Source organism: Amblyomma americanum, chromosome 6 (genome assembly GCF_052857255.1).
Source record: "Amblyomma americanum isolate KBUSLIRL-KWMA chromosome 6, ASM5285725v1, whole genome shotgun sequence".
In the NCBI taxonomy this organism is placed as follows: domain Eukaryota; kingdom Metazoa; phylum Arthropoda; class Arachnida; order Ixodida; family Ixodidae; genus Amblyomma; species Amblyomma americanum.
The window spans coordinates 25054020-25065668 of record NC_135502.1 but is presented as its reverse complement, the minus strand read 5'-3'; the positions used below and the strand labels follow the sequence as shown (position 1 = coordinate 25065668).

Below are 11649 nucleotides of genomic sequence, written 5' to 3'. Positions count from 1 at the left end.
TAATTCAAGGGCAATCTAAGACTTCATATAATTAAATTTGCTGCGTAATTCAATAGAAACAACAAAGACTCGCTTATGTTGCAGTAATTCCAGCAAAACGTCTCAAACAAACTTTTGTCTTGCGGGCTGTGAATCTTAGAGACGTTTACGGTTTTTTGTTCTTTCAAGATTTGCTTGCCCAGGCTACTGTGCAGCAAAGGGCCGAGTGTCATATCCAGATTGCAATGCGATGTTATTGCAAATTTGGAGTCCCGGGAAGATGGCTAATGAACGCGAGGCCACGAAGAAAGCGAGCAAGCACAGGGATGCCCTCGAATCACAAAGCTTGCCGGAAAACGCTAAGAGAAGAACAGAGCGTCAGCCGACAAAAAGCAGGAAGCAAAGAACGCACGGCGGACATGAACTCTCGAAAAGACGCGTGGTAAAATAAAAAGAAAACCAAGCGAAGAGCGAGATCTCTCTCAGCCAGGAACGGTACTGTACTGTACTCGGCTGAACTCGGTGCCGCCTGAACAATAATTCTGTGCCGGACGTGCCTGATCCTCTGATAGCCGAGAGTGCCGCCAGAAGAGAAAAAAAAAACGAAGCACCACCATGCTGAGTAACAGACGCAGCTGTAATTACCGGGCATGGCTTCTGAACGCAGAGCTCAGCCCCATACAGGTACGTGCTCTCACTGCCTTAAGTTATCTTTCGTTTTCCTGCACCTTTTCTCGATTGGAGATTTTCCTTTTTTTTCCCCTGGGGGCGTCACGGCGCGCCCATGTGCAAAGTCATCCAAGGCTCCTATAGGATTCCCGCTAACAGGACTTTGCGATCGTGGTTTTGGCGTTTCAATCGTTCACGGTGCCTCTTGGGTGCTTTTGGTCTTTATTTTCGTAGTGTTTGTTTTGACAGCCGTAATTACTTCCGCCTCTCTTTGTTCTTACTCGTAAGAGCCGTTTTTACCGAAGTGTTCCGGTAGTAATGAACAGCCTTCAAATAATGAATACGCTTAGTGAAAAGCTGCTCTTTTCGGATTTCAATTGTGTTATACTTTTGAGGTAGCCAAGCTTTGCGGAAGTTCTCGCACAGACAAGGTGAATGTTTTAAACTAATATTACAACAGCCGAGGCGATTCATACGTTGTAGGGTCATGTTATGCCAGAATGGTCAAATCTTTAATGCATTGCACTCTTTTTCTTTGCTCGATACTGAAGTCTACACTTGCCGTTGTTTCTGTATCTACCCGTATATAAGTGGCACAAGAGATGATAAACAAGAAATGATAGTAAATACAAAAAAGAAGAGAGCAAGAAGTAAACATGTTTGTGGCCTTACTCGCGTCTATTTGTGGGACGTGCGTGCTGGTGCACTGCAGAATGGGTAAGGCCAGTAGTGACGTGCACGACTACGATGTTGCTAGTGGGACTTACATAAGCTCCCTCGCACAGCAAGCAAACCTCCTGATTTTGGGGATAGTAGCTTACAGCAAGTGCAGGTTTGCTTTAGTATATGCGAGACAGCGGGCACTTGGTGGCTGAGTGGCACCCGAATCTAGGCGTTTTATTTGTTTTTACACAGAAGTTTCTTGACAATGAGAGACGAGCGAAATAAATTGAGGAGTTGTATCAAGCAATAATCTAGACATGCAAATGAAAGTTGCGCGAAGTTTGTTCATCGTTACGTACTTTACAAGCTTAAGACAGGTGCTTTGTGTTTGAAGCGCAGAAAGACGTTTTTCATCGCTCTAGAATAGAAGCTTGAACTAGCTGGCACGACATTGTGATGTACAGCGCGAACAAGAACGGACACAGCAAGGAAGAACACAAACGAGAGTTATATTGATTTATTCCACTTTTATACATAACTGAACTCTTGAAGAGCTGGAGGTGCGGGTGAGTGCTGATCATGTTTGATGGAACAGTGCAAGGGCTGTATCTGTCCGCTTCAGTCCTCGTCCCATTGTTTTATAAATCATGAAACCAACTCGTGACCAACCATTTTGGACCGCCTAAATAGATGTTTATAAATATTTAAATTGCCTTAGAACGCAAATATGCCAGCTCTAAACAACTGAGGAAAACTATTAAACAATTTAACAACTATTCATATTTTTCTTTACACCTCTAACAAGTTACATGCAAGTTGATTGGACTTCGTACATTAAAACAAAACATAAATGCGAAAGCAAGTGCCAGCTAACCAGTAGAAAATGGAAATTGCGAACTGCGCACCTAGCAGGAGCAATTACTGTTATATGTTCATTCACAGGCAGCACAAGCTTCCCTTACCGGAATTATTCCTCCCCAACTTTTGGCAAGAGCTTGCCGCTTTCTCACCCTCCCAGGGTTCCTTCCAGAACCTCCAGCCCTGCTTATATGCCGGGCATTAATATTTTTGGAGATATTTAGACAAATATTCTTGAGTTTGTCTGGTCTTTTCATCTTCGTTTCCCGTCTAGATTGCGCTGTGTTGCATAACGGCGTACCTAGTAGCCCTAAATTTCGGGCTATTATTATTCCACTCTTCCAGTGTTGTTCTTTCAAACGCTTCTTTTCAACCTGATAGTGTTAAAGGTCCCGTGTTGCAGGAAATCCTGCGTCGTCGGCCGTGAGTGAAAAATCCCCGAAAAATCCCCAAAAAAGCAACCTAGGTGGCAGGGGGATTCTTTAAGTCACGTGACCTTGTGAAGAGATCACGACCAGCCCACCGGATTGTGAGCAAACTGGCCTCCGTGGCAGGTGGCAATTAAATTAATAACTGGTCACGGCCGGTTCTTTCGAAAGAGAAACCTGGGTCTCACAAGCCCCACCGGTGGCAGCACCTGCCTAGCAGAGCAGTATCGCTTCGCTTAATCGCTGCACCACCAGCCATGAGTGCTATGACACCCAGCGATGTGAATGTAGAGAATGACCAATTCAGCATGTATGGGTATTAATTCATTAATGCTATCGCGCCATACCCCTAAGGCGGATCTTAAGTGTCTTGCAAGCAATCCATCTTCTTTTTTTGACCATTACAGGGCCGTTTACTAGCTCATCAACACGTTCACTCATCCCGTTTTATACTTTAGAATGTTGCACACGTACCAAAGTCAGCAGGCTTAACACGAACGCTCGAGCGCGTGTCTTCCACTGAGCTTGGCGCCGTTGTTGCACGGATGTTTCAGGCACCACGGAATCTCTCGCACCCTGGTGAAAATGGGTAGTGTCGTGAGGTAGCAGGCTACCGTTTAAGATTCTCGGTCAATTGCCGAAGTACCTTGAGCGTTCTTCATTTCTGTCAATCACTGCAGCCACCTATGCGTTCCAGCCTTCACATATGCTTCAAACAGCATCAAAACGCTGCCTTTAGCTTCCATAGAACCATGATAATTTTCATGCATGTGTACGGCAGTGCAATCTGAGTGCGTGTTAGTGGTAACTTTAGCAGCTTGTATTCTTTGTCATCAGTATTCTTCTTTTACTGCGAAAGCGATGCTGCATGTGAAGCCTGCAACCCAAGCGCGGAACCTCCACCCTTTATCTCCACCCTGCATAAGCACCACCCACCAGCGACCTCCCTGTCGCACACTGGTCACCTTGATCTCTTAGACAAATTCTGATGAATGTGTGAAGCCTAGGCTTAGAGTAAAAGCAATGATTCCAGTAAAAACATCAAATGATCATGAAGTGTATATTCAACTGCCTTCACAGAATTTTCGCATCAGATGTCTGGTCATGTTGTCTGCTCATATGTCAGATGTCTGGTCAGCAACATTGTCTCCTTTGCCTTAGTGCGCGCACAAGAAAGCCTGCGTGCGTTGGTGCACAGCAACGAGACGTGCGTGGCAGAATTTATACGAAAAATTTCCCTCCATAATACTGCATAATATTAGTTGAGCGTGCGCGAGTTATCGAATTTTTCGAAGAGCGTATCTTAGTCACCCTATTCGGTTTTCTAAACTAATCGAAGAATGCATATTCAAAGTTATACAAAACAAATCAAATACGTTTTCAAGTTTCCGATCAGTTATAGAATAAATAGTAGGAAATTTTGGTTTGGTTTAGGGTGGTTTAACGTCCCAAAGCGACTCAGGCTATGAGAGACGCCGTAGTGAAGGGCTCCGGGAATTTCGACCACCTGGGGTTCTTTAACGTGCACTGACATCGCACAGTACACGGGCCTCTAGAATTTCGCCTCCATTGAAATTCGACCGCCGCCGCCGGGATCGAACCCGCGTCTTTCGGGCCAGCAGCCGAGCGCCATAACCACTGAGCCACCGCTGCGGCTCAGTAGTAAATTTTAATACAGTGCGTAGTATTTTTTGTCCGCCCTGTTTCTAAAACGAAGCCCACACCGAGGCTGCACAGTACGGTGCCACGATCGGTCGGAGCGTGAAAGGGGTTGAGTGTCGAGACGCGATACAATCGTGTGATGGCATTCAAGACTGCGCGACGAGGCACAGTCCAGCCGGTTTCAGGAACGCCTACCTTCATGCCATTTCACATAGGCCAAGGCTCTCAACTCTCGTCCCTGTCATTGACTGAGATACGATGCTAGTACGCTCGCTCTCGTAAACGCCAGCAAAACATTTTTATACGTATGACATGACGATCACAAGCCCCTGGCACAAGCTTTAACTCCGCAAGACGTATATAGCGTCTCGGCTGGCGCTGCACTGTTTCGCTTGAATATTTGTATCGTAAGGAAGTAAAGAACAATCACGCAATATTTTATTACAGCGAGAGCTTTACTAGGCTATGCCGGCGGTTTCGTCTCATCAAAACGTGTCCGCAGCCATTATGGGGAAACAAAGAGGAAACGTCTAGAAAGTTGTTATAATCAAAGGAGGATGATGTGTGGATGTGGCGGAAAAATTTTGGTGATGTTTGAATTAATAGTTAATTAATTAGAGCCGGAATTGTACAAAAAGTGGACGTGGCCAGAAAAAAGTGGCGCCAGATTTGAAACGCCGGAAATGCAGTACCACGTGACCGGAAGTGTAGGGGAGCCAACGCGCGGCGCCAAATTCGAAAGTTTGGAACAAAGCGTCGAGGAGGACCCCTAGGGTCTGACCGAGGGAACGGAGGGGCCTCTGCATCGACGGCAATAAAGTTATCTTGAACTTGAATTAGACGAAATGCACAAATTCTCAGGCAAAAAGGGGCAATAGAGGCAAAGAGGAGCAAATAGAGGCAAAGAGGAGCAAAAAGAGGCGACGAGTGCCGAGGAGGCGTCAAATGCTTTCGCATTACTGAAATGCGGGCTACCGCAGTGATCTTGAATTTTTTCGTATTCGATTCAGTTCTCGCACTATTCGATTCACATTTAATTCAGAAGTCAAGCTAGTTTGCTGGGGTTGGATTCAATGTGGAAAAAAAAAATATCCGCACAACGTTATAAAACAACGAGGCGCCAATGAAGTAACCATGCTAAAAAAACTATTCGCACAACAATATAAAATAACTAGGCACCAGTGATGTAAACATGCTCAATCATATGACCCTAAAAAGTGATGCACACTTCGATATTTCTCAAATGAGGCAAGAAAAACATTCAAAGGAATGTGGAATTATTTGCCTGAGGCTTCAACCCACTTTCAGAAACAAGCCCCGAGCGCACGCAAGCTTAAGTTCGGCACTCTTTAGGACTGCCGTAATTTTATTCTTTTTTTTTTTCCAGCGAAAAAAGATTTCATTAAGAAACCCAAACTTTGAGGTTCACTGGCCTTTATGGGAAGTAAAGACTATGTTCAGTCCATAAAACGTAACTAAAAGTACTGGAGACCGGAAAAGTGAGTGATTGAAGAAGAATAACAGTACGAGCATCGCAGAGGTTCTGCACGTGTAGTTCTGGCGTATGCCTCTCGCATCGAGTAATAAAGATTACCGGAGTTCAATTCCTCATACAATTTTAGCTCCTCTGGAGAATTCTCGAGGGTGCACAGGCACTAGAAATTCTCCTGGGGGCAGAGGATTGTCGAAGACTCCATGAGCGAGCAACCCTTTTGCGTGTGTCTTGAGACTCGTATTCCGCGAAGCGAATTTTATTTCGGGGAAAAATACGCGTTCTTATTTCCACCGAAAAAAAGGAGGAAAGGGCCGGGTCAACGATGCCTCGAAGCCATCGTTATTTAGTTCACTGGGCAGAATCACCAACATTAAAAAGGAAAACATCAAAATCTGCATATTTATCAATCGCTTCGGCGCACGTCGGTCGGTTCAGTACTTTCAATTTCGGCCTGCAAGTGAGCGAATATTTTAAAAAGGGCATGTTTTCGTGCTTTTCCTTTTTGTCTTAAATTTATTTTATACGTCAGGACAACTTTTGTATTTGGATTTATTCTTGCTATCCTTACGGTCATTGCAGTTTCTAACTTTTCTCTGAGCAATACGAGAACGTACGTTTTCTATGGAACCTACTGTCGTGAGCATGAAAAAAGATACTTCGCTCGTCGAATTTCCGGTTGCTGAAAAATGCATTTCCCCGCACTTTGAAGTAAAAGATCGTAGCAAATAGGGTCCATTTTTCTATTCACGTCTCAGTGTTGCTTCCCCTTCCAGTCTGATATCTGCGATAGGTCTGTTCTTTAAAGCAGATAACTGTACTTGATGTGGCATATGGTTACAGTGGTAGTATACTAGATTAAGGATATGAAGAACGAGCAAGTGAAAGGCATTCGGTAACCGCATTGCAAAGAAGAGGTTTTTAAAAAAGTTCTCAAATTATGCTAAAGAAACAATCGCAGAGTTTGAGAAGTTTAGACAACGGTTTAATAATGGCCTAGATTAGACAGCATTGTTTTTTGTCGCGAAGAAAAAAAAAGCTATTCAAATGGCGCCATTCGTAAAGTTTGTGTTGCTTTGGCAGCACGTATTGTAAACTTCCTGTGAAAATGGAGAAACTACTGCAGATTAGCGGCTATTCCACAGGAATTAAAACCACCGAGCGTTATGTGCAGCAAACCTTAGTATGAAGACTCGTCCGAAAGAAGACTACCTTGCTCTGTCTAGCGTTAGCACTCAGCGTTGGCTGCGATCACACGCGGAAGCGCAATCCCGATTATAACACTTCAAGAGGCGTTCTTCAGTAAGAATCAAGAGGCGTTCTGGAACTTTATTCGCTAGCTCACTTTCGTGAATAGCAATTTCCAGGACATCTGTCGACATCATTGTGTTCTTCAAGTGAGTATTAATAGTTGGCTTTTCAACATGAAGTGTTAGCGAAAAAGTGGGCGCGGGCCCACTCTCCAAAAACTAAATCAACACACTTCGAAGAAAAGGGCGCTGTTGAGGACGAAACTTCCCCCTGAAGGTATTTTTTGCTCGTTTTCCACTGATTTGCACTAAACTTTGGTAGGTGACATACCTCAAGCCGCTGTTTGAGTTTCCATGCCTATGGGCACAGAACAACGAGCTGCCTACACCGGCATCCTTCTTAGTTTTTATTTATTTTTTTGCTTCACTTTGCCTATTGAGGGCATCTCGTTGTTCCGTTTTTATTGTTATGTGCGTGCTTGCATCCATCGCGCATAGTTTCGCCACATTCTAGCGGCAAACCCTTGGTTAGGTAACCCCTTCGTATTTCGCATAGCCTGTTCTCCCAGCATTTTCTTTTTTCATTTCTTATTGCTTGAGCCAGACATCTTTGACTAACATTTCTTCGTTACGGTTCTTACTTGAGCATCTGAGTGGAAAGGAATTTCTTCGTCGAACGCTGCACGCGTATAACTCCTTCACTGGCCTCTACCCGCTGAGTTTACTGGAGGTAAGACTCGAAGTTCTTTGATTACTTTCCTTTTTTTCCCAAGTTGCATCCACTTCTGCTACTTTTTAGTTTTTACTTTGAAGCATCCAGACCGCGTGCCGACCTCCTGATGGGTACATGCTTCTGTCTTATTTTCGTATACTTCTCAACGTGAGCTTCTGGCGTAGAATCTTCCCTTCTTTGCGTGCCTAACGTCCCGGAAATGTGTTCTTGTTCCAACCGATTTATATGAAGGCAAAACATTGAAAACGCGGCGCTCAACCTTTACTTCGCCTCCAGCAAGCCTGTATATTTTTTTTATTCCAAAGTCTTCGAAGCCCAGCTTTTACATGTTCGCGCGGACGCTTTGCTTTCTAGTTTACATGCTCTAATATCAGCAGTGCAGCCCTCCAGATGTTACGCGTTCTGAGCAGCAGTTCGAGCATTCAAGCAGCAGAAGCCGGCCTACCGCTCACCTGGCTTTTTCTTGTTCATCGGTTCTTCTGCACCACTTCCTCCACTTTTTGCGAGTTAACAGCATTTTTTTGTTAACGTGACAACAAGGCGGCGTTATTGCATGACGTACTTTAGGCTAGTTACGCGTTAGCTATGCAAATCATCTTATATTGCAAGAGTTTTTTCCAGGTCACTTTTTCCCGTTGGTCGACACTCGTCAAAATGCGAAGAAAAAGTATCACGTATCACTTCTGTTACCCTCAGGCTTTGAGTGTTGGCTGTGTTTGATGGTTTCAATTGCGTATTTCGAAGAGTGTGTCAGTGGCCTTTGCTTCTTCCGTGCTGAGAGGTGAGCTATCGGAATCCAGAGCCGCTGCATCACAAGGCCTGTAAGAACAGCTTTAAGAGCCGGGGGTGAAGGCTCAACCTCTTCTCAAAGCTTTCTTGCTAGGGATGGGCGAATACTTTAAATAAAAACCGGATCGAATATGGATCGAATACTGATAGAACCGAATAAAATACGAATCCAATATTTGTGCTAATATGCGGTACTTGTGCGAATATTCGTACAAAACGAGCAATCGTGCCAAACATTGAAGCGCTAGCGAAAGTGCGGAGCTACGGTGCTGTAATTAAAAAGCACTACACTAATCTCCAGTAAGGGGTCGCAACGCGAAGCCAGTTTATTAACTCCATGGTCGTCAAGTGACACGTATATTACAGTAAAATTTAGGTCTTGACGAAAGGAAAACTATACCGGACGACAGCTACGTTTGAGCCACAACCTTCGAGATCGGGCATCAAGGCAGGGTTTGATGAACTTGCCCGAGCCTTGCCGCGTTGTTGGGCGTTAAAGGTTATGCATCATTATTTTTAACGCCACCACAAAAAAGGACCGCATCGCTGTGCTGAACCCTTAATTCCACCCTTCCACGAATACTGATTGCGGAAGGATGGTACGCAGCATCCGTGTGAATCCCGATTTTGGAGCAGCCGTAGAAAATTAAAACTACCTGCCTTATTTGAACTTCGTGCCAGTTATTCGAAAATATTCGAAAAGTTTAGAACATAATCGATTCTTTACGTATAATTTAGAACATACCCGATTTAATTCATTATAATAAGCGAATAGCAGAACATTTAGCTGGCTATTCGAAATTTTTCGAATATTAGCACACCCTCTATTTTACCTCACCTCTTCAGAAAAAAAACTGAGCTGTAGAATAAAATTTCTCTTGACCTCAATTCAATCATGAAGGCATTTCTTGATGTGACTAAACCTGGTGCCACTCTTCCGCTGTCTGAAAGATTGTAATGTGGTCTGGTCGCAGTAGATCAAAAATACGTGCTTGGCGCCAGTTTTAAATCCTTCACTCTGGGTTGTTACGCCGGACAGATGGCAACAGCAAGGCAGAGATAAATTCATCATTCATTTTCATTGGCTTGTATTTGGTAGCCATCTAAACATAAGCCTCTGAAGGTCTGCGGCAATTTATTGGTCTATATATTGTAACGTGCTTTGCGTAGACGACAAAAGAGAGGAGATCAGAAGCGTGTAGGAAAAGGAAGCTGGTCGGTCTGATCGGTTTGAGCTCTGTGCCACGTCGCTAAATCTCTTAAATAAACACCCCAGACTCACTCAGTGCCTGCTGAGTACGTAAAATTTGTGGTGCACGTTGCTGGGTATCACCACGGATTCCCCTGTTCCTCGACGCAGCCGCAGAGTTGTCGGATTGCCACCACTTCCACTGGATATGCTTCAGGACGGCGGCGCCGAGCAAGCAGCACCCGCGGCGGGCCACTGGCAGCATCACCGCGAACCGCGCACCTTTGCTGGAAGGTCCGATGAAGACGTCGACGAGTGGTTGACTAATTACGAGCGGGTGAGTCGCTATAACGGCTGGGATGCCACAGTGAGGCTAGCTAACGTCGTATTCTTTTTAGAAGCGACAGCGCTGATTTGGTTTGATAACCATGAAGACTCTCTTACCACGTGGGAACGTTTTACAGAAGAGATAAAGAAATGTTTTGGTGACGGCTCTGCCAAAAAGAAACGCGCCGAACAGACGTTGCTTCAACGGGCCCAATTACCTGGTGAGACTTGCACCATGTACATTGCAGAAATCGTAAAGTTGTGCAGGCTAGTGAGCCCGCGGATGTCTGAAGAAGATAAGGTCGGACATTTACTTAAAGGGATTGCTGAAGATGTATACAACTTCCTTATTAGCAAAGACAGCTTGAAGTCGACGGCCGACGTCATCAAGCATTGCAGAGCGTTCGAGGCTTTGAAGCTTCGTTGTATTGTGCCGAAATTTGGGCGCCTGGCGAATGTCACCTCCATCGCCAGCGTTGACGTCGCTGCTCCAGTTTCAATGACTGACATGATTCGCCAAATTGTGCGCGAGGAACTCCTCCGGTATCAAGACCCTGTGCGCCGGGATGACGCCCAGCAAGATGGTTGCGCATTGCAGGCAGAGCCCGCAACACCATCTACTTCTTTGGTTCTAGCTGGCGTTTCGCAGAACTTCACCGATCGGAGACCCCGCGAGGTACAGTCTGCCTACCAGTCTGTGAGAAGACGGCGTGCCTACTCAGGCGACTTGGCGCGACAACAGCCTCGAGATGATTACAACCAACGTTCTGACCACGCTTGGCAAGCATCATACGTTGATCGCTGGCGCCCGCCACCTGCGTGTTACCGCTGTGGCATGACCGGACATATATACCGATACTGCCGCCGACGAGGCCCGCTGCAACCAGACCATCGCCTGTGGCCGAACACTTCCCTCAACCCTGATGCGGACGTTCAGCACCCAACGCCAACATCCTCTTGGGGTAGCGGCGAAACACCTCGCCTGCCTCCGACCGCAGCCTGACACCACCACCTTCACGTCAACGACGCTCACCATCTCCTCGACGCCGCTCGCCTCCTCCGGGAAACTAGACGGCGCGGCCGATGGAGGTCAGGCCGCCGGCGAGTCCATCATCAATCCCTCTTCCCGTGTTTATGTTAAAGAACAAACTTGAAGTGCTTATCGACGGAATTCGAACTATGGCGTTAACAGATACCGGTGCGACAGTATCTATAATGAGTTTGAACTTCAAGAATAGTTTGGGTCGAAAAGTAATGTTTGGTTGGGATCAGGCTGTGGTGTTTCGGGGTGTTGGGGGTGAAGCATTAGTTCCCCTTGGTGTCTGTTCTGCGAACGTTATTATCGGTGGTCAAGTGTTCAGGACTGAATTTGCTGTGCTGTCACGTTCCACACATGACGTTATACTTGGAATTGACTTTTTGCAGCAGTGCGGTGCAACATTAGACTGTCGTACTGGAGGGATTTCATTGGGCGCAACTCTGATGTCGGCTCTTGTGGAAAGCTCCTCTCTTGATTTCAGAGCGTTCTCTGTGTCAGAGGACACAGTTGTACCGGCGATGTCTGCCGGATTTGTGCCGGTTGTTTCATCGAAAATTTTGTGTGATGCCTT

At 45.7% G+C, this 11649-nt stretch overlaps 1 protein-coding gene across 1 annotated transcript; it reads left to right on the top strand.

Moving 5' to 3' along the window:
• The first annotated feature begins 9920 nt into the window (after positions 1 to 9920).
• LOC144094506 (uncharacterized) lies at positions 9921 to 11042 on the top strand. The gene has a single exon (XM_077628427.1). It carries the CDS (start codon positions 9921 to 9923, stop codon positions 11040 to 11042), a length of 1122 nt encoding a protein of 373 aa, XP_077484553.1.
• Positions 11043 to 11649: the final 607 nt, after the last annotated feature.